The 24,520-nt window shown below is 37.4% G+C and overlaps 1 protein-coding gene across 3 annotated transcripts; it reads right to left on the bottom strand.

The window, feature by feature from the left end:
• Positions 1-8,193: 8,193 nt before the first annotated feature.
• On the bottom strand, positions 8,194-24,165 carry snx16 (sorting nexin 16). 3 transcript variants are annotated; one of them, XM_066683919.1, is made up of 8 exons: positions 23,975-24,165; positions 22,000-22,510; positions 19,501-19,587; positions 16,704-16,852; positions 15,334-15,403; positions 14,836-14,972; positions 14,169-14,297; positions 8,194-11,158 (listed from the first exon to the last, which is right to left on the bottom strand). In XM_066683919.1, the coding sequence occupies exons 2-8, from the start codon at positions 22,381-22,383 to the stop codon at positions 11,059-11,061; spliced, it is 1,056 nt and encodes a 351-aa protein (XP_066540016.1). In that variant the 5' UTR covers positions 22,384-22,510; positions 23,975-24,165; the 3' UTR covers positions 8,194-11,058. The 3 variants fall into 3 exon arrangements, with proteins under 3 accessions (XP_066540016.1, XP_066540014.1, XP_066540015.1); XM_066683917.1 differs by having other exon boundaries at positions 8,195-11,161; XM_066683918.1 differs by having other exon boundaries at positions 8,195-11,161; positions 24,065-24,165.
• Between the last annotated feature and the right edge of the window lie 355 nt (positions 24,166-24,520).

Below are 24,520 nucleotides of genomic sequence, written 5' to 3'. Positions count from 1 at the left end.
TTTTCAATATAGAAATTCAACAATTAAAGGAATTTAACATTAACAGAATCACTGACATGCGTGCGTACATTTAACTTCACAATACGCTCACGTACATCTACGTGGATACACAACCAATGAAGACATTTGTTTTTAATTTGCTGTTATATTTTTTATAAATGCTGTTTAACATTTAATAATGTGACTGAAGCTTCAGCTAAGTATCCTATATACATTACGTGTTGCATTTTATGTTACTGTAATGAAGTTTATCTGTATAACCTCTCGCAAATAAATAAACACACAACCATTAATTAATCCGTCATATTTATTTTGTAGATGTCCAAAATCCTTACTAACACCAAAATACACGTCATTCTCGCGAAAAACTTTATTATTATTATATATATTTGAAATAAAGTCTGAAATAATGATGCACTTCCCCTTTAAATGCAGGGTGTGAGTTAAGGTGTTTGTTGAGTTTGCGCGTTACCTGAGTGGAGGAAGCTGAGGCCCTGTGGAGAGGTTGTTCGCGGGTCCCCAAAGGACGCCCCGTAAACGAGACAAACCGAGAGTAGTAGCAGTTTCATCTCTACTTCTTTCTTTCTCTCTCACTCTCTCTCTCTCTCACACACACCCACCACTCAAACAGATCAACGAGGTGTGGAATATGAGCAGGGACCACGCCGAGGGGCGGTTTCTAGTTTTTTTCTGTCAGATGTCTGTGTAGTGTGGTGCCGTGTTCGCTCTTTAGCCCCGCCCCTCGTCTGGAGAGCGGTGTTGTAACCCCACTGTCCAGAGATGGAGAATTTAATTCAAGGCTTACCGTTCCTCAACATCCGTGCCAAGATATTTTGTCCGATGTTTGCATAGCCCTCTTGAACTGAGGAACATGATAACGGTAAAAGCTTATTATAAAACAGAGGTAAAACAATTAGCTTGTTTTTTTTTTCTTTAAAAAAGAAGGACATTAAAGTGTCCCTTCAAACATCCCTCCGTTCGTTATGCAACGCAGTTTCAAAACAGCAGTATTATTATTCATAAATGAAAGCTATAGTGGGGTCTGGGGGGTGTGGGGGAAGGGTGGGGAATAGAGGGAGAGACATGGCTAAGGAAAATGTCCCTTTAAACGATATGAGAGTACAAAAAGGCTTTACGAAACAAATCCACCAGTGATAAATAAACATTATTAGTGTTAAACGAACACAGAGGAGAAAAACTTTAAATATAACCCATTGTTAATTTAACACTAAAGTTGTCCTTTTAAACCGTATTTAATACATTTCCTTTTTATAATTTATTTTAAGCATTTACTTTAATTCCACCACATTGCCTCAAAGAAAGACATTATGTTTAGCTGATGTTTTTTTTTTTTTTTTGGAGACTGGAGATCTGGATAACTGCGCTACATGGAACACCACATTACACAGACACACACACACACTCAAAAATCAGTAGGAGTAGCTCATATCCTTTAAGGACATTCCCTCTCTTATAAGGTGAGAATTGAAGTTTTGTTATGAAGGTACTTATCCCAATCCTGGAGTGATAATAATCATGATAATATATGCATATTATGGCATCCAGCATGGTCCCTGGTTTGTTGAGGGATTTCAGTCAGCTATTATTAAGATTAAAGAACATTTAGACTAAAATTGATATATATTTTCCTGTCATGTTTTTGAGAAACAGCAAGTTTTCATTCATGTTCTGTTAACCACATTGTCTTGTTTAGGTCTGTGGAGGTTTCAGAGCCCACACAGAATCACTGGGCACAGGGTGGGAACACATCTGGGAATACAAGGCAACAGTCAATCACAGGTCACCACACACTCACAGTTATGGACACTTTTGCACAGCCAATCCACCTACTAACATGTGTTTTTAGACTAATTGAAGAACCTGGAGCGCACAGAGGAAACCCACACAGATATAGGGAGAACTCCTCACAGACAAGGCAAGGATTGAACCCACTATCCAAGAGCCTAGAACTTTATATTTGCCAACGACACCTGATGTGCCACTGTGCTACACCACAGAAGATTTTTTAAATATATTTAACATTTCATGACAGGTTAAATTATGACAATATTGATCCACTCACTAGTTTTTGCACAAACATCTTGATGTGACTATTTAGGTGTTTAGGTGTATTTTTCCCCCCACATTTGTGTTTAAAAATTGTCTCTGAAAAAGAAGAAACCGATTAGAATTAATAATCGAGCCTCTTGAACTATCAAGTGTAAAACACAGATTGATGGGTTTTGTTGGGACTTGGCTGGGGATTTCTGTGTGTGTGTGTGTGTGTGCGGGGGGGCTCAGTTGTTGTCTTGAAGCATGAGAGCATGAGATGACTTCAAGCTGTAAATCACAAATGAATACAGGCTTATTGCTGTGGGAGTGTTTTTCATTCTGAATTATTACTTTAACTTGAATTGCCACTGAGTGTAGTAATCCCCGCACCCTGAAAAATAAAAAAAAACTGAAGGAGCTATGCTGGGTTTTGTAGATGGGGCAGTATGCTTTGAATTATCATTTTATATATATATATATATATATATATATATATATATATATATATATATATATATATATATATATATATATATATATATATATATATAATAGCTTATAATTACTTCTGTCTTTGGAGTCAGTATCAAAAATTTTGTATGGGATCCAGCTGAAAGACCATCTTTCATTTATCATTTATTAACATTTTTAAAAGAGCAGGTGTGTATGGACAGGTTTGTTGGAGAAAACTAGACAGAAAGCAGAAGCAAAAATGACAAGCTAAATTTACATTGAGAGAAATCAAAAGTTACTCCCAGGCTGCAGACATAACCTGAAAGAGATTAAGAGCAAAGTTTCTTTGTATTCAATTAAAGAAATGCCATATTTCAGTGTAGAGCACTGCAAAATACTAGAATATAGTTTTGTAAACAGATCAGATTATGATACAAAATGGTGGAAACTGTCACCATTCAGACAACTCAAAGCATACTGCCCCATCTACAAAACTCAGCGTAGCTCCTTCGTTTTTTTTTCAGGGTGCTATGCAGAACACAGCATTTGGCTTCAATATATTCTGTTTTACTGATTCTCCACAGTCAGAACAATCTGTTATCAGTTTTCAAAAACATTTAAATGAATGGAAAAAACCTAATAACTCACTTCTTCCTGAATAATCTATTTTTTAAACATTCTAATTCCCATTTAGTTAAACACTGTCAGAACAAAACAAAAATGAAATTCATACAAACAGAAAAGCAAGCCCCTAACTTTCAGTTTCAGTCTGTAACAAGATTCATTTTAGACCATCTAAACTGGCTTATATGTCATAATATAATGTGGAGTAAATTGGCAACATTATGTAAAATATCAAAAATTGACATGCATGGTTTTGACATGCAACAACGGCAGCATTTTTCTTGCTATCACATTTAACCATGGTTTTATTTAAGAATTGGTGTGGACGTGTGGATGTGGCAGCCAAGATCACCATGACTGTCAAGGAAATCTTTGTCTTCAGACAGCGGTTATCACTTCAGGCCCTCACATGGAGCAGCAGAAATCATGAAGAAATGTGGACCTGCCATAACAACTGCCAAAAGCCCAGGCATAGATCATAAACAAGCAGCGCTGATGTAAACCAGAATTCTCTCCGCACTGGAAGAGAATCTGATCTGTTTCATCACTTCACGCTTTTACAGAAATTTTGCTTTGAAATGTCTATTTGATGGAGCCAGAGATTTCATTGTATTCCATGTACTCATTGTTTATACTGAGACTAAGAACAGGCCTCAGGCCTTTGATACAGAGATACCCCGTATTGAAGTCTCTCAATCACTGAAACATGGTGCTCCAAGGAATGGTTTTATGGATTCTTAATTTAATATACGGAAAATCTATCTGGAAAATACTACATGTGCCAGATCACTGTGAGCTGTTAATAACAATTGTGATCCCTAGAGGAAGCATTCTTTTATTATCACTGATTGTTCATTTGAAACAGCAAATACTGGTATGATATGAATCTCATGCTGTGCATTAACCAATGGCCCTGTGTGCTACAAGACTTCTAAGTGTTTTTAAGAGGAAACAAAGATTCCCTCTGCCAAAATATCTGATAACCCTCTGCTCCTGCTTACAGCTTCCAGACACCAAGGTTATTCAAAGCACAAAAAAGCTGTAAATCAGGTTAAATCTGCGATGACTTATGCAGTGCCTCTCTCTTTGATTGCGTAACCCATAATCTCTCTTGTAGCTTTTTTAAAGCTCTTGCACTACGTTTTTCAAAATAGTTATCTGAGTTTACTAAATCCACTTAAACTGCTTGTTACCACACAAAGAAATGACAGGACTCCCCACACCCCCAAAGAAAAAAGTCTGTATTCACCTCTTCAACTCTAAAATGCAACCATTTTTTAAAAACAGTTGTATAATTGTCCTCATACACCTTGTGGATTGTGTGCTGGAATGTGTAGCTAATAAATTAATTTGTAAGTGTATCATGGCAATCAATGTATTCATACTATAATTTCCTTTGCCTAAAGACAATTAGATTTACAATCTGGTTACAAGATGGGACCAAGAGAAAACCTATATATATATATATATATATATATATATATATATATATATAAAAGGAAACAAAAAACCCACAATGCAATGATGTATGATAACACCAAACATGTAATAAAATATACCATTCATATATAAAACATAATTAAATGCCACTTTTAAAATATTTGAAACAGGAGCAAAGAAAGACTGGTAAAGTTGTTAATGCTTACAAAACACTGGTGGACCATCTCACAAATAATTAGGTTACCTGGCAACAGGTCAATAACCTGATTGTGTACATTAGCAAAGAAATTGGGGATTTCAAAATCTACAACACATAATATAATTAAAAGACTCAGAGAATCTTGACAAATGTCTGCAGTGGAAGAGGTTGAAACCCACTACAGGATGGCTGAAATCTTCAGCTGCACTGAATTAAAACCAGACATGATACTACATTTCACTGCTTGGGCTCAGGAACATTTCCAAAAAACTCTGTCTGCGAGACACAATTAATTGCTACATCCACAAATGCAAGTTAAAACTATCATGTAGAAGCCACTACTAAACAAGACCCAGAAATACTGCTGCCTACTCTTTGCCTGAGAGCAATCTGTCTACTGGTGAATGTAAACATCACTTAAACAGAACCTTTCTGGCAATGTGAAGCAGACTAAAATGTCTCCAAAAACAGCACACAATGCCACATACTAAAGAGATTCAAAAACAGATGTGAAACACATTCATTGAAATCTACCGATCTGGAGAGACACTTGCTAAGGCTCTGGGACTCCAGTAAACCACAGTTAGAGCCATGATCAACAAATGTAGAACTTCAGGGAGGGTTCACAATTTGTTTTTTCCTTCCGCAAGAGTGCATCAACCACTCATTTATGAGGACCCAGATGAACAGCTAAAAAACTGCAGGCCTCACTTGCACAAGTCAGTTTACACATCTCCTCAGATAGAAGGACAAATAAATATGGTAAATATGGCATCCATGGGAGAGCTGTAAGGTGCAAACCATTGCTGACCAACAAACAACACAAAGCTTGTCTAGCATTTGACAAAAAAATATCTAGAAGACCCCCAAGTTGGAACTTCTGGGAAGACATGAGTCCTGTTACATCTGTTAACTCATCTTATCCCAGCGGTCACAATAGTGACTGTAAAACTTTTTTAGTTAAAGCTCTAAAAATGTTATTGAAAGGTGTATCAATTTCCAGCAAATTTTTAAATAATAAAGGGTCTCACTGCAATTTGTTGAGTGTCATATACATAATGTAAAATTAAATTTTCATGTCATGAACTGTCTACTTCATCACTGTACCACAAGAAGAGGACGGCTGCATCAAAGCTCCCAAACAAACGTTTAGTTTGTATTTAAAGGGATTTTAACATACAAATAGGAACATTAATTTTGTTACACATAAACATTATGTGGTATTGGAATATGCTTTTGCAATTACTCAACTTTGTTTAGTGTTGTTCATTCATTAATTCATTATCTGTAACCACTTATCCAGTTCAGGGTCGCGGTGGGTCCGGAGCCCACCTGGAATCACTGGGCGCAAGGCGGGAATACACCCTGGAGGGGGCGCCAGTACTTCACAGGGCAACACAAACACTCACACCTACTCACACCTTTTGAGTTTCCAATCCACCTGCCAACGTGTGTTTTTGGACTGTGGGAGGAAACCGGAGCACCCGGAGGAAACCCACGCGGACACGGGGAGAACACTGTTTAGTGTTGTCATAGAATGAAAAAAAAAAAAACATGTTGACTGCAACAATATTAACCAGTGGGAAAACAGTGCATTTAATTATTCACACATATAGTTATTCTACCTTGTCACTGCCTTAATAAAACATGTATTCACAATTTTGTCTCTTTTTTTTGTTTACATCATTTGAACATAGCAGCTGTCGTTCACACTGTGTAAAAATTTAATGATGAATGGACAAATAGAAATGCTCCAAAAATTACCTGAATATGAGATTTTAAGATGTTTTCTTCCTACTCCTGAAAAGTTACAATTTTGGAGATACAAATACTATGGCTACCATGGGTTTAATCAACTCATAAGTGGTATTCAATTCGTGTTGTTCACAAACTATAGAGACTTGCCTCATCCAGGGCTTACTTGAATCACACGGGGCCATGTTGTGGATCCCACACTCTTTCCTTAGATGAGGTTGGGTCAGGGAACAACTGTCATTCTCTGTCTTTAAGAGCAATATCAAGCGCCTGAAGTTTGCAGGTTTTTTTTTTTTCCTGATAACCTCTCCACTTTGCTTTTGCCCCTTGATGAAATGACAAAAAAAGGATATGAGGCTCTAGAACATTCATTCAAAGTCTAACTGCTGATCTTGTTCAGGGTCATGGAGGGTCCGGAGCCTAAACGGAAGCACTAGGCGCAAGGCAGGAACACACATGGAGGGAGGTGCCAGTCCTTCGCAGGGCGACACACACTCACAGCTATGGATATTTTGGAGTCGCCAATCCACCCTACCGTGTTTTCAGACCATGGGAGGAAATCTGAGCATCTGAAGAAAAACCATGCAGACACAGGGAGAACACACCAAACTCCTCACAAACGTCCGACATCACCGTGGCCCCGACTTACCCCAAGGAATCTGAGATTGTGGCCAAAGGACGCCTATATCAAGAGATGGGACAAGGAGTGATGTGCTTTGACACATCAGTCCCACAGCCAAAATGTATCAACCAATACAATGAGCACATGGGTGGAGTTTACCTTCACGCCCTACGTGTTTCAAGATGCCATATGTCGATCAGAAGTGATGGCGGCAGCTCATTTTGGAACAGCTACTTACTTTACAGAGATGCCATGGGAGGAACCTGCTCATCTCACGGATAGTGGCACAATCTCATATGCAAAAGTCTAGCATAAAACTACTGACTCATAGGAGGAGCTCTCTACTGACCCCTAGTGTTGAATACTGAGTGCTTCATTATATGCATAGAGAATATGACAGGAGAAAAGTAGATAAATGTGAACGAAATATGCCTGAAAACGATATTTAAAATATTTAAAAACGGTACAAAGGAGATAGAGCCAAATTTAGGAAGAAAAGAAATAAGTCAATAAAAGTATCTTGGTTCTAAAGCTTACCTCAGTTCTAATTTTGTTGCTCTGTAGAACTATTTGAATGCATATTATACAGGTTACATCTATTCTAAATGTTATCTTTATGTTTGATGTGAATTAATCATGACTGCTATACAGTTAGAGGTTTTGCACTATAACATCAAATGACAATGTTTCAATCAGAATGCTAATGAAATTTTTAAATGTATCATTTTTTGTTACATACACTTTATCTCACTGGTAAATAAACAAAACAAACACGTAGTTACTACCGTATATGTGCCTCATGTACGGGTTAAAAGGAAAACAACTACTGCCCTCTAGCGCCAGTATAATATATTTTGCAAAGAAAAAGTTGAACGGTTCCGAGTGCACTGCTAGCGAGACAAAACACCACATTACAACAAAGTGAAAATTCCTCCAAAGAAAATTTATTATCCCTCAAAACATAATCTATTATGTGACCAAAACACAATTGCATAAGTCTAATGATCTGAAAAGATAGAGCCCAATCTATCTAATCTAATATTAGTGTGAAAAAAAGGAATAATAAGGACTAAGGAAAGATAAAAAAAAAACAAACAAAACAACTTGGACTGTTCGACTATGGCTTTAATTCAAGACAAAAGAGAAAATAATACAAACTGAAAGATGATATAACTTTTGAAATACGTCTACTGAGAAGTGGCACAAGAATTGTCATGAGATTCTGAAAGGTACATTCTTGTCCCTAACACATGAACTCCTCTTTAACCTTATCATCAGGAAACATCACACAAACTTTCATTTACTGTCATTGTTAACAACGTGTCAAGTGTTACATGTGCAGTTCAGTTAAATATTGAATTAATAAAATTCTACACAGATCACAATAACTGGCAAAAAATCCTGTTTGTCAGCAGTGGACAGAGTAAACACAGACTTAACATTGATAATGATTATTTAAAACATTTCAAGCTGCTATCACCTAAGCAGCCACGTTACAGGTGGCGTGAGGACTTCTGAAACAGAAATCAAATCACAACAACAATTCATTCTGTCAGACACAAAGAAAAAATTGCAATGAGGGAAAGAGATGCAAGGCACTATGTTAGCAGGGACGCTGAGGTTGATTTGGGAAGAACCTACATGTGCGCATTGAATTTACATACGCAGGGACGCATAAATGAACAGCAGGGAAAAGGCACTGCGCTTCCTTTGAAGCTATAAGTAGAATTCAATCATTAGGAAGATTCACCTGCTGACCTAGAAGCATTATACACCACAATCCCCCAGGACATTAAAGTGCAACATGTGACCTGCTGCAGCCATTTACAAATTGACTCAGCAGTTTGTCTTGGACAGTGCCAAGATTTGCGTTGAGAGTGACAATCTAAAATTAGTGTACACACTACACACACACACTGCAAGTGCAAGCTTTCAGTGATCCCAATAATGTGAACAATTTTTTAAGCATGGCTTTTATGTCTCCTCTTACTCCTATCGTGACATCACAATCATTCAATATATCATTATGCCATCACAAAAAGGCATCACATGCTTTGAGGATACCTCGCTCTCATTATAACTTCACAATGAGTGGTGCACATTGCATCGTCTAACTCAATTGACCTAAATCTGCATGATTCACAAATAGGGTGTTAGTTTGCAAAAGCAGGACAAGCTTTACAGAACTACTACAAAACTCCTATTCAACCTAATGGGATACTGTGGCATGTAAAGGTTTCTTTTCTCCAATTGCATTAAAAGATTATTTATTAAGTGAAATGTCAAACAGAACAGTTGAGGGTTTTTTGATTGCTGTATAAGTGAGCTAACATTAGTACGCTGGTAAATTTGTCATTGCTTTTTTTTCCCCCAACCATTTTCAAATTTATATTTTCTAAGACAACATAGTCCATCTCTGGAGCAACAACATTTTAAAGCTTGTCCAACCTTGCAATAGTTGCACAGACATCACCTGTGTGGGTCGACAATAGATAGGCCAACATAAATGCATTTCTTCTAGTATCTAGTCACAATGCTGGATGAGATATGTGCCACAACATACATGTTTAGATGATACCAATATGCTTTGCCTACTGACTCACATTTGAATTACAGACGTAGATAGTTTTCCCCCAAATGCATTAAAGATCATTCCCAGGTGGTTGAGAGAAAATAATTTGGATAATTCTGTCTAACCTTTAAAATGAGTCTTAAAACAGGAGACTAGTATTGCAGATTTGACCAAAAACAAAAGGGTTTGTGTCTGACAACACAGACCATATGGAATACATACTGTGAGTAAATAGAGATGAAATGTTAAGAATGAAATATCACATAATGGAGACTAAATAATTTCTAGTGAATATTAATAGGTGATCCACAGGTACTGTATATCGCATTTCCTGATATCAACAAAGGTGTTAATTTCACTCTGTTTACATAAATTCATTTCCACAGAAGCCCTACACTGTAGGCATAGTCATTAAGTTCACTTAGTATTTAGACCTTCAAAATAATTGCAGCACAAGCATTGCATGTCTTAAATTAATCACAGTGAGTTAAAGAGAGGGAAAAAAAGTGAGAGAAAAAAATACAAATACATAGTCCAGGCTTATCCAACCCTATCATATTTCCATTACTATACACATACTACTTGCCCTCCTTCTGTTAATGAAGCAATGGCAGTGCGAAGCAACATGATGACACCAAAGGCAAAATTCATGGAGAGAAATTTTAAACCAGAGATATTCCGACAGATCACAGCCCTGATAATATGACAGCAGCACAGGGGAAAACCTCAGTCTTTGTCATTGTCCTTCCTGAGTTGATGACTGCAGTAGATACATTAGCCACAAGGGGGCACTACTCTTTCATTGTGTTTTAAACATTGGAGAGAAGTGAAAGAGAGTCAAGGCATTCTCCCCATATCTGGATTGTCACACCATTGAAATGATAGATATTTCTGGTTTAAGAAGCTTAAAGGTTTGTCTCCGTACATGTATTTTGGTTGAGAAGCCCACTTTGGCTGGATGTCCACTGTAAGGTAGATTGTACAGTCCTCAGTCGATGCAGCTTTTAAATCTAATACACCTTATTCCTCCAGTCAATGCGTAGAAGGCCTTTAAGCATATATCTGACACCAAACAAGTGGAGCACATTTGGAAGTTTGTCTGTAGAGATGCCACTCTTCATACATATCATTGTTTTCCTTCGATGAACCTTATAAGATGAGAACACCAGTCTGTTCCTGTGATATCGTTCCTGATGCTGACCAATGACAGAAAAATCCTGTCTGTCAGAGAGTTTTCAACAATGAAGAAGCATCTTGTCTTAGCATAGATTATAGAGTGCAGGAAATGAAGAGAGAGAGAGAAAGATGAAGAGAAAGAGAGAGTGTAGTTCTGGCTGTAGTTCACTTTTCCAGCTGAGTGACCTGGATGACTGGAGGAGAGCGGCTAATGGCTGGCCCACACCAGCATGAGGAGGAACTCCGTGATGCCTGCTTCTCACAACTGCTGAAAGATCAAAGAGAGAGAATAAATCATTGTACAGGAACAGTCTATATACTGCTAACTCTGGAGTGGACTCTGCATAACACAAGACAAGACATCACAATCCTAACAAACCCTGGGTTAGAAAGGTCTCTGCATATATACTCATGAAGCACTAAAGAAAAGAAACATTGTGAATAAGACACTTTTAGATCATAACCACAGACATATCAACTTATGGCATCCCTTTTGACTTCACGATCCACTTTGTTAATAATAATAATAATAATAATAAAATAATTAAAAAATATATAAATTAAACTAAAATTATAGTATCGTCTGGTTAGGTTGGTCAGCAAAAAATATTTAAAACCAATAAAAACTCAAAATCATTCATTCATGTAACCGCTTATCCAATTAAGGGTCGCGGTGGGTGCGGAGTCTACCTGGAATCATTGGGCGCAAGGCAGGACACACCCTGGAGGGGGCACTAGTCCTTCACAGGGCGACACACACTCAAAGATACGGACACTTTTGAGTCGCCAATTCACCTACCAACTTATGTTTTTGGACTGTGGGAAGAAACCGGAGCACCCGGAGGAAACCCACGTGGACACGGGGAGAACACACCAAACTCCTCACAGACAGTCACCCGGATCGGGACTCAAACCCACAACCTCCAGGTCCCTGGAGCTGTGCAACCCAAAATCACTTAAAGATAAAAAAAAAAAGATTAAATATATGAAATATTAAAATAATTGTATGTATGCATCCCTGAACAGGATAAAGCTGTTACAGAACATGAATTTAATATATATATTTTAAAGCTTTATTTTAAAAATATTAATTGTCTTGTCAAGAAATTCAGCCATCAGCATCAATGTCAACATAGTTTTGTGTTTTCTTTAATATCAATTACAATGTATGATGGTATTAAAAAAACAGCAAACATAGAAAGATTTCCTACATTAGCAAAGTTATGGGATAATATCTATGGTTTTATGGGGTGTCTAGGTCATTTTTTTAAAGGGTTTATTTGACTTAAGTTGATTGTCCACTAGGGCGGCACGGTGGTGCAGCAGGTAGTGTCGCAGTCACACAGCTCCAGGGGCCTGGAGGTTGTGGGTTCGAATCCTGCTCCGGGTGACTGTCTGTGATTGGTGTGTTTTCCTCCGGGTGCTCCGGTTTCCTCCCACAGTCCAAAAACACACGTTGCAGGTGGATTGGCTACTCGAAAGTGTCCGTAGGTGTGAGTGAATGTGTGTGTGTCTGTGTTGCCCTGTGAAGGACTGGCGTCCCCTCCAGGGTGTATTCCTGCCTTGCGCCCGATGATTCCAGGTAGGCTCTGGACCCCCCGCGACCCTAAATTGGATAAGCGGTTACAGATAATGGATGGATGGATGATTGTCCACTAAAGTCATGAGTCTTGAAAAAAATTAACAATTTATGAAGAGGTGTTTCTTTATTTACTAATGGAAACCTAATAAAGAAGACAGGGGAGAAACAGAGCAGACACATGGTTAAAAAAAAAGTAGTTTTCCAAATGGTTTGTGAGAAATCATTCCGTTTTTAGTGAGTTTCTCCATATGAATATTGCATGCCATGAAAATATTTATTGTCACCATGAAAAATTATATTACAATGCTTCTTTCTAAATGAAAACGTTTTAAGAGCTTAGATATAAATTGCAGGGAAGTTTGTGAGAGGAAAAAAAAAGTGGTGCAAAGGGGAGAAATGGTAATCAAATCTGACTACGACTACTGGGGGCAAGTCTTTAAGTGTGCAACTGCAAAAATGATAGGTCTCTGGGTATGTATTATCAGGCACTATTTATTCACACAACTGTCTGAGAAAGTAAGATGTTACAGATGCAGTTCAAAATATGTTGAATGAAGTCAGTTAATCACACTACGGCTTTATAAGTCAAAGTGGCTCTGCCTGGCTGAAGGAAAGCAAAAACAGAAAGATTGAAGTGGGTCAAAGATTACAGTGTGGGATATTTCAACTTAATATTAAACTTACTTTCAGCTGAAATGATTAATGACACTGCATGTATGGATCTTGAACAATACCAGGATAAACTGGTGTAAATTTAACTGGCTGTATTCCAATAAAGAGGAAGATGATGTGACTATCAGCAGAACCTCTGACTCATCCTGCTACTGGATGTTTGATTTGCTCACAGAAGAAAAACCTCACTGCAGTTCACCCGCCCCCACCACCAAAAGGCAAGGCTGTCTAGATTGCAGGGAGAATGTAGTTGCTTAGAAATTGAAGCTAACTCAATATCAAGTGCATTTCTCAACAGTATGTGCACAGAAAAATTTCCATGCACCATCAAATCAGCCACAGAACAATCTAGCAATCTATAGAGCTCCATAGTGAATGGTCCTATATAAATAGATCCTATGGATCATTATGATTGGATTTCCTTTTCTCAAGAGCAGAACACTGCCAGATGTTTTTTTTCCCCACCCAAATGTGATATATGAACGTTGAATATAAAGTTGGCACAGTCAAGTTCATATTTTTTCATGCAGAACCTGCTTCACTTAATACCATGAGTGCGATACCTCTCCAAAGGCATAAACCCACAGCCATTAGTTAAATTGAGTTAAGAGACTGCAGTGTGTGCGTGCGCGCATACGTGTGTGTAAGTGTGGAGTAGGTTAAATTCTGTAAAGCTTTTAAGGTAATTTGTATTGCTCAGAAGAGACCCAGCCATACAAAAGAAATGCTAGAAAGCTGAGGGTAAAGGGTTCTGAGGCCAGTCAAACTCTGGGCACATCTTAATTGAGCCAAATGATCAATGGGGATCAAGTGTGTGTAGGCTACTGTGGGAACAAAGCTGCCTGGGAAACAGGCATGATGCCAGGTGCTGCTGAAAATGTTTAGCATCCAAGGGAAGCACAAATGGAGGAACAGAGTGTTGAAGGATGAAGAAAGAGAATGAATATGTGGAAAAATCAGTAGCTCCAAGAATGGATTAAATGTTCCTGAGTGTGTGTGTGTGAGTGGAATTGAGCCATACCTGTTTTCCTCTGGCATGTCCTGATCAGCTTCAGCCGTAGAGGACTCCACCTCTCCATCTGCATCCACACTGCTCTCACTGCCTTGAGCAGACAGACCACAGGGACTCTCTGGTGTCAGAGACTCACCACTAAAAGCAAACACATACCAAAATATATATGTAAGCAAAACAATAGGGACCTGACAAACAGAAATACATGAACATGTAATAAATAGCTAAAGTTACTTAATACATATAGACAGAAACATGTAATATCCATAAAGATAAATATTAAGAAAAATAATAGAGGTTTTTTTTTAATAAACACATCATAACTGGAGATAATTGCACTAATCATATCCTCAAGGAGACACCATTCACAGCTGGGAAGCTTATCATAAGTCATAAGCACAAAGTATAGGTGTGATTGGGGTATGAGAGAGAAATAAAGAGTGAGTGAGAGAGTGAGAAAGAGAATTTAAATGTTTTTCCACATAAATTTGTCAGCTCAGAGTACAAAGGTGTCACTTTGGCCAGTAAAATAAGTGCCATATTACTGCTACTGGTGATTGTCAGGGTAAATGTCCTGACATGTTTGTTTGTCATTGTTATATAGCAGAATTAATGCAAATTTACTTAGATGTCTTTAAGTTTATGTTTTTAATGTCTTTAATGTTTATGTCCTTACTTGATCCTTTTCTGGAGTAGGTGTATGAAAAGCTCCTTCTCTTCCAGTATCTTCTTTAAGGTGCTGATTTCTCTCTGTTTCTCCAGCAACTCCTTCTGCAGCCGATAGTTACTCTCCTCCAGAGTTTCACAGAATGCCTTGAAGTGAGAAAGTAAAATGAAGACAGAAACGGAGAAAGAGCAAATGATAGATTTATAGAGATTGACTGAGAAAAAGAAAAATAAGTTTTACTATATGGTTCAGTACTGCCTCGGTCTATCAGCGCTGCCAATCTAGAGGCTTTAAAGCCTTGGACAGGCCGTTGAAAGCCAGCCATGCTAATGAGACTGTTATCTAATGCTCAACTCTCTGGCTGTCCTTGCTTTGGCACCTTGGCAAAATAACGCATGCTGAAAGACATGCTGAAAACTGTGGGAAAATACTTCAGCGTCAGAACAATTTCTGTGTAAGCACGTGTCCAGCGTTGCTCTGTCTAAACTGGGTGGTTTCATATCTTACCCGACTCTCCTCAAGACTGTCGAAAGGACCTGGTGGGTCATCCAGACAAAGGAACTCTCGCACAGGAACACTGCAATCATACACATACCCAAACTGAATGCTGGGAAATTTCACGATTTTCCAAATAACACTTACTGAAGGTAATTATCTTAAGATATTTCAACACTGCTCAACTTCCAAAGAATGCTGCATAAACCTGATTGGGTTATATAGTGCTTCTTTAGAATTTACACAAAAGTGATCCTTATTTAATAACGTCAATTTTAATTAAGCTAAATGCAGATTTACATAATCTATTTATTTGTTTAATTTATAAAATTTAACTCATTGTTTTAATACATTGTAACACATTCAGTGACATTGCTGCCAACTACATTTCTGTAATTAACATTCCTAAAATATAGTATATATTTGTAAATATTTAATATTTTGTGTGACACTAGTTCAGATATACTACTGCAAACAAGGTATCACCCACCATTATACTATAAACACCCCAGATGTGTGAAGACATGAAGTGGTGGGTAAAACACACAGTAACAGAATAAGGGAAGTGTGCATGGAGATGAGTATTAAATAACCTGACCATTTTGTGCATATAAAAGAGGATACAAATTTTCTAATGTCAGGTACAGACTTCCTGCTCATAAAGCTTGGGATGAATACTGCCAAGACCTGTGCACCAGCCAGCCATAACTTTGTGAATTACATCAATTTAACACTCTCTACTGGAGTTATTGTGTATTAGTGAGGAAGGCTGCCAGAGGGGCAGGCTAGAGTACAGTAGCTGAATGTCCAGAAGGTTCTTGAACAATTCATTGAGAGCAGAACCCTAACCGACCTGAGGACAATGAGATAGCAGTGTGCTTGTGTGTGCATGTGACCTATTTATAATGTGCCATATTTTTAGCATTGCTGAGAAGTGTTAGGTGATGTTAATAAAATACCAAATTACAATAACAATATACATCTACAAGTACAATGGCACTGGATGTTTTAACTCTGTTAATTCAAAATTGGTGCAAGGTTCCAAATACAGGTACTCCGCTAAAAGGTTTACACAAATTTTGACCACAATGTTTTGTTCCTGTTAGCCTTCGCGCACGTGTATGTTTTTATTGCACGAAAGGGCATATTGAAAAAAACTGCCAATTTTAACCTTAACTAAAGAAAGCAATCTTCCATACATTTTAAACTTCAAAACCATATGAAGCATACAGAAATATTAAACCCCAAAACATTTGTTATGTTGACATTGTCATGTACCAAATAACTTGTTTGTTTTTTTGAAAGGGGAGCACAGTTTGGGTGGCTGGCAGAACAAACTAAGGTCAGACAAGAGCTTTGGGGAGGGAGGACCATCTGCTCACCAGTTGGCGATGTCTTTGTGAGCAACTAGATTTTGTAGAAAGGCCTGCAGGCCCAACTGTCTGTCCTCCAGAAAGTCTAAGTCATAGTTATCCTTAAACCAGCGCTTAGGTGGCAGAGAGAGCCGAAACCCTGGAAACATCTCTTTCAACTGGAGGGGGATATAAAAAAAAAAAAAAAGAACACACAAACATTACACTGACAAACATTAAATGATATCACTTATCACTTTTGAGTATATTCACAACATCATAATTTCAACAGTAAATACACAATGCTTAACTTGTACATGCATGATACTGTTCTGATCTTTATAGTAAAAGTATTGTATGCAATCTGTATTAAAAACAGTATTCAGATTGTAGTTTATTACTACAGTTGAAAGGTAACTTATGCAGGATCAGCATTTTACTTCTCAGGTGCCAGGTGAAGCTGGATAAACTCTGCACCTGTCTATTGCTTAGTGGAATTAGAGAGAGTAAGATGTGAATCATTCAGTAGTAGAAGTGTTTAGGATCTTGCTTAAAAAGGACCAAACAGTTCTGTGCAGAAATCTTGGGCACCCAAGATAATTATATACTAATATATACTAGTATACTATTATACTAATACTAATGCATTCTCAATAAGTGTTGTGCTTGTATAAAGTTATATAAGAACCATCATTATATAAATAAAATCATCATTAATTAACCGGTAAATTTAGGTATTGTATAATAACCTCAAATAATATGGAGTGCCACCAGGAAAGATTTGGAAAAAGTTAAACCAACACATTCACACACACAATATCACACTTACTGGAATAATGTTATTTGGTTTTATTCTAATGTTTGGCCATTTTCATTGTTTGTTTGTTTGTTTGTTTGTTTTTTAGCAAACAAATATTAACTGCTCGGATAAATAGCTTTTTAAATCTCAATCTCTGGTGCCTAAAACTTTTGCACAGTACCGTACATCTGGCTTCACTTCAAATATTGTCTTTTATAGCCCAACCCTGGAGTGTGAGCTAAAGAGTACATTAAGCAAGCTGGTAGAAAAACCAGCTGGACAGGGTGTGTTAAAACAGGCTGTAATTACACCAGTGTTCACCCCATTCACACAGGGTGTATTCTGACTCCCTATACACTAAGGGAGAAGCAGAAAATACCCAAACCCTCAGGACAAACGACACAAATCACCCAAATTCATACCTTCCCTTTTTATCAGCCTGTACAAAAATGGCTGCTCTTTGTCATTTCCTGAAAAGTGCAACTCCATCATAATTCTTTAAATGTTACCCCTTGCTCCTAGGGACTACCCTAGAGTTGGGGATCAAAGTGAAAAGCAGGATTTCACAGCTCTCTGCTGGTGTGCAGACAGAGGTCAGGTCATTTGGCTGGCACTGGCTGCAGGTTTATTAAGGAACAGTAAGGCTTTGTGTAAGTGGAAACAAGGTTTTGGTCTAATCACTTCCACACTGTACCCAGACAACCGGCCAGCCTCCAAAACTAGAGGATGCACCACTGTGCCAAATTTGTACAAAACAGCCCAGTCTGCACATTGAAACTAGGCTGTCTACGTCTATGCTGGGGATTCCAATGATCACATTAGGCACACTTTGCTTTGGATTAATTACTGAATCTTAATACATCAGCAATAGAGAAATGAAACAATGCACACAATTTCTCATTGCTAAAAATGTCCCCTTTTAGTGAAAAACAATTTGGTGAAAATATAAGTAAGAATTTGACACAGATACAGTTTAGTGAAAAGGTTTAAAATCCCTGGATGGAATGGAACGTTTTCATTACTTTTCTGTGCAAAAATAAGTTAACATACGTAAATATGCTATTTTTGGTTTCCACCAATTTTAGTACACATTTTTTTAAATTACTGAATTAACTGAAAACTAATTAAATATTATATGTCATATTGAGGTCATATTTTCTGTCTTTTTTTTAAATCACAGGAAAACTGTTAGGCAGATAGTTTATTTGTTGTACTATTTTTAACCTCATTAATTATTCTGTGCCTTATATATATTTTATAACTGGACTACATTCACTAACATGCCCCCACAATGGCAATGGCAATGTCAAACACAGGATGGTCAACCACTCAAATAACAGCCTATTTCTACAGCATCATGTCATCCTGTGGTTTCATTTTATTGGATGGATTAGGTTGTGGTTAAAAAACTGCACAGCAACATGTGGCAAATAGCTGGTAATTATAAGGTTTAGAGTAGGCACAATGAACAGCTAAAATTAAGATCTCAAAGTAAAAGAAAATATATTTAGATGCACAGCTGGTATATAGCAGGTTCACTGGCGTAATTAGTTCCCATGGGCCAAGAGCCGCAGCAGTCCAATGGCTAGTAAAAGCTATTTCTATCCTCTGCTTATAAAGAGTAAGTAAATTAAAAATGCACAAACAAAAAACATTTAAATAAAAGAATAAATCACACAGCCTCACAACACACAATGAGAATGTGTGGAAATTAAGCATATGCAGAGTACAAACACAAACAAACAGAAAATGAATGTTACATTGGAAGGTACATGAAAATATGTAAGTGGCAAAATTACACATTTTCCCACTTTTTCCCCTCCCACACAGAGCTGGCATCGTATAGCTTTGTTTCCTGCTGAGAGTTAAATAGTTAATTTCCTCTAGATGTGCACCACTCTAGAACTTGCTAAACTGCAATTTTTGCCCTTGAATCAAAGCAAAAATATGGGACAAAATAGTTAAGACCTAAATGGTGCAGTGCCTTTGAATATAAGACAAATCCTTGAAGATCTCACAAACACTGACCTTGTCATTTAGTCTTGAGAAATCTGTGTAGCGCCGGAACACCACCCAGCTCTCCTCGTGAGATTTCCTCACCAGAATCTTATACACCTGTTACAAAAAGAGGAAATAATTATTACAACACAACCTTAGACTACACCATTTTCTTTTCCTCTTTTGTTACTTGTGCAGATGTTCGATGTATGCTACCTTAACACTTTTATTTGTTTGCATTTTTGTGCCACGGGTGCTTAATCGAGTTCAGGTACCTTTTCTTTAAGTTTCCAGTTTAGGGCTGGACGATATGGCCTAAATTTATATCACAACCAAAATTTATAGCAACCAAAATTTCTTAATGTTTTTAAACTAAATTTAAAATTGTGTGCTGAGCTGACAACAGTCTGTGACAGATGCAGTAAATACTGTATATTGAAATTGTGCTTAAAAATCGTATCATTGTTATTGAAACATTTTACATTGTGATATTTATTCATATTGAATTATTGTCCAGCCCTGTTCCAGTACAATAAATATTTTCCTTCATAGCATTATGTTATGGTATAAGTGGTATTGTTATTCTTCAGGCTAATATGGCATGTTTTAAAAAAGACATAATTCTTTGTCTAGGTCTTTTATACCTTTTAACAAATGAAACATTTATACAAAGTAAGGCCAAAACTAGAACAAAATTAGCCCTAACCAGCATCTGTACAAAATATTCCAGGAAGTTACTATTCCAAACATGCAGCATCGGGAGCAATCCCAAAGCTCAAATGATCCCAACCTTCAGCCCCTATATGTATCTCACCACAGACACGTATTCAAACACAGCACACTACAAAAGCTGACAAGTCCTTCATTTAACGCTGCACTAGTCTGTTATTCCAGAGGCTATTTTAAGTGTCAATCCTGAGGCAGAATGCTGTCACCAAGATGGATATTTAGAAGGTAGGACACGAAAAGAGACATGGATCCAAAGCTCAAACAAATGCATTATCCAGGAGACTATAACATTAATCTCTGCCATAAAGACAAAGTTTAAAAATACATTCAAATTTTAGTTAAAAAAACAACAACTACCTACTACCTGCCAAATTGGGTTCTAGGGTACTGATTTACAAAATAATAAGATCTGATCCAAAAACCATCATGTGAACATTTATGTCGCATTGTATACATTGCAAATTTAGAGTGAAAATATGTACAACTTATATACCAGGACCATTCACATGGTCCTGATATATATTTTCATTAATTTTCACATAATACAGACATTCATATACTGGTATGCCTAATTGTCATAAAATTTGTAGCAGTAGGTTAAGACACCAAGTGTAGGCTGTGTGCATGGTAGGTGTTTTTGAATATATTGCTCAATGAACATAGATCCAAAGAAATTAGTGGCAATTTTTTATTTTTTCATACCTAATCGTTTTAATTTGGTTTTATTTTAGATTTTGTTTAATGGTGACATTTTTCCCCCAGAGATAAGTGTGTTATTTTCACTTCTACCAATTTTAGAAAAAAGAAAAAAAAACCTTTAAAATCAGGTTGAATAAAGTACTGTTATGAATTATTGTGGTGGTGTACTAAGGAAGCTCGGCATAAGAACAAACAGTAGCACTGCAGGTGTGGTAGCACAGTGCTCTGAAAACGAAAGAACACAGCTGCACTGAATTCTCCAACAGTTTTCCTCAGTGTCTCTCTAGCCATGTGATCCTTTTATCACTATGGAGATGTTACTAATAATGAATCAAAAGAAAGAAGAGATACGCAGATGGGATGATGCAAACTTGCAACGTTATCTCTAGACAACCATGTTCAAATAATATAATATAAAAAAAAAAGAGCAGATTTACTTTCTGTGTTTTAAAAATTTCAGCATATGCATGATTTAAACCATGCTGCCTGAAATATTATTTAGACTGAATATTGGTGCAGCATACGTCCTTTATGCAAACATACAGATCATTCACTATGTGGTTTTCTTCCTGCAGAAAATTTTAATGTAAAGGGAAAGCAAACCAATTAGACCCCCTTTTTAAAATTCATAACAAAAACGTTCTGTTGCTTGAGTTAAATATATCACATTCCATCAATGCAATGAAAAAACACAGCTAAGACTCAAATTCATGGCAGGGACCATGTCCCCCCTGGTTGGAAGTGGGCGCCCCCAAGATTTTGAGTTTTCACTCTTACTAACCTGTTTTTGTTTGGCTCTAAAATTTGTAAGTTGTAAATGAATGCAATTAAAGCTCCAATTGTCCATATGCCAACAGGATTCTGCACCGACTGTCCACTATAACAGAAAGCACTGACTAAGCAGTCTTGTAGCTGAAATAGGGTAATCAGCACAACAATTAGGTGAGAGCCTGCTGGAGTGACTACTGTACTTTTAGATGACTAGACTGCTTTCACAAGATGATCTAATTGCATGTTTTTATTAAACAATGGAACAAATTCATGGAATTTCCCACTTTTGGCACACTTCCAAGAGGCTTAGTCCAAGAGATTTTCTCTCACCGTGAACTTTGCTCTTTCTTCCATGACCTCGTAACCCAGTACAGTTGGGGTTATTGGTCTCTCTTCCCAGCTAGGTGTCTGTGGTGGCGTGTCTGGACGTGGGCAGCTGGAGTACTCCACCGTGGGATCTAAGCCATTTATCCTGGCTCGAGTGATGGGGCTCTGACAGGGCGGAGTGAAGCAGCTTCTTTCTGAACCGGAGGCTCCACTGCTATTTCCACGCCTTCCTGAGCCACTTTCATCTCCAGGGCCTTTTGTGGAGGAAGATTCCGAACTACTGGAAGCACTGCCCAGACTTGAGGCTCGCTGGGGCCGCCTAGGGTTGGTAGTCCCTGATAGGGCCCTTTCCATGGGGACAGGTACTGGTACGAAAGGTGTTGCCATCCGTTTGGGTGTTATTCCTCCTATAACTTGTAATTCTTGTAGGTACCTCTGCTGTTATCTGCTGTGTCTTAGAAAGACCATTCAGGCCTTTCTCTATCACAAAACATGGTCTCAGTATCACACTGCACTGTTGAAAACACAAAAGAACACATTCAGACAAGTTGTTCAGTGTTACCCTGTGGAAGGCAGTATCAGATATATGATATTGTAAACCTAAAACCTACATTTAGAAAACACACAGTATTTTCTCCCATCATGTTATACCAATCAATACAGTATTGGAGCAGAACCACAAGTTATCTGCCAACTTCAACAATAATTAAATTATTTATTTTCCCCTATCTGACATAGGTTATATTTATAGCTCCAAAGCAGGGCTAAAATTAGAGCCAATATAAGTAGACTCAGGTGTGTGGCTCTCATTTCCACGACAAAGAATAGAAAGTAGACCATCAAAATATAATGACTGTTAATAAAATCTGCTTGAATGCAGGCCCTTACACAGTGAAAACAATCACAGGTAACAGAAAACATACAAATATCAAAATGAAAACTGCTGCAGGAAATGTCACAAGACAAAATGTTGACCTCTCTCCATTGTTAACTTGATGTAACCACATTGCCCCCAGTTCCCTTTAGAGCTGGCAGTACAATAATTCATTTAATGATAAAATGTTTGGAATCACTTAATATTTTTAAAATTGGAATTCAAATTGGTTACAGACACACCTATAACATATTACTAGCAAAAGGCTAATATATTATTATTATTATTTTAAAATGTAAAAATTAAGATTATTTTAAAAAGTTCAATACCAATAAGGATAAATCACTTTAACAATTTAGCAATGAATTACACTTACAATATGTATGTCATTCTCTTTCCAAGACATTTCCAATGCCATGCAGCTACATGGTATGAGTCATTGTTCAATATCGGTTATATAAATAATGATTTCAGGATTTTTGGTGAGAGGTGCATTTTCATTTTGGAAGACATCTTTCTCTCTAGATAAATAAACACCGGTAATCATTAATCCTCTGTCTTAAAAGACAACACAGTATACCCGCACAAAACTTAAACAGCTTACTATTCGGCTATCGTTAATGTGTTTGAATATTAAGAGAAATGCAGTGTGTTAATGACAAAGTAGCTATATCCATTTTTAGAAACGGTCTAACTTGCTACTTTGTAGAATTTCCCTTCCACCTTAAATAGTGCAGCAGCTCTAGCCTGACTTTTCTACTAAGGTCTCCGGCGTCACAGTGTAGCTGCTCACTGTTTAAGGTGGAATGAAAAATGAGAATAAAAAACAGACGAATCAAAAGCTAACTTTAATATCGTGGCAAAATGTGGAGTTTTGCATTTATCACAGAATGAAGCAATATAGTAACGAAAAACAGCTAACTAGAAGACACAGCGGCTGGAAAAAAATTCTGTTGACGCAGCTAAACAAGATTACATTAAACAAGCGGCTAGTTAGCTTGTGCTAGCAGGTCGCTATGGAGAAATATGCGAGCAATAATGACGAGCTAATGTTAACTTCGCCAGTGAGATAGAATTGGAAGAGTTTGAGAAACTAATACTTACCGACAACTTGACTGCAACATGTCTCGATTATCGTGTCTTAGAGAAAAGAGAATTCTCTTTGATTAAGAGGCATTTCAGGTTCAAACGTACCACATCTTCGTAGAAATGTTCTTTGGGAAGCTCACGCTTCCTTCGGTCAGTCAGTCACACATCTCTGTATTTGGATAAATAACAGTGTGTCTCCCTCTCTCTCCAGGCTGGCTCCTCTAGTGGTCAGATTGCTTAATATAACCAGTGTGGTCCACACTCAGGATTACACCCCCACCCCCAAATGTGGTCAGTGTTTCTTTGTTGTTTCAGTTGATTGTTGTTGTCGACCACGTATGTCTATAGTTTGGTCTTTATCATGATTTATACTTTTAACGTTATACAACAAATAATTTTCAGAAGAAAACACTGGTCAAATTGTTCAAAAGACTCTTCAAACAAGACATTTTTACAGACAATTATTTTTCATAACATAACATGTAGTGACATCTTCACCTATTTTACCAAGATTAATCACTCGATCACTTCTACAGTCTACAACCCCCCAAACACACATAC

This window comes from Hoplias malabaricus, chromosome 10 (genome assembly GCF_029633855.1).
Source record: "Hoplias malabaricus isolate fHopMal1 chromosome 10, fHopMal1.hap1, whole genome shotgun sequence".
Classification (NCBI taxonomy): Eukaryota; Metazoa; Chordata; class Actinopteri; order Characiformes; family Erythrinidae; genus Hoplias; species Hoplias malabaricus.
Note: the sequence above shows the minus strand (reverse complement) of the source record. Positions and strands in the feature narration are given on the sequence as shown.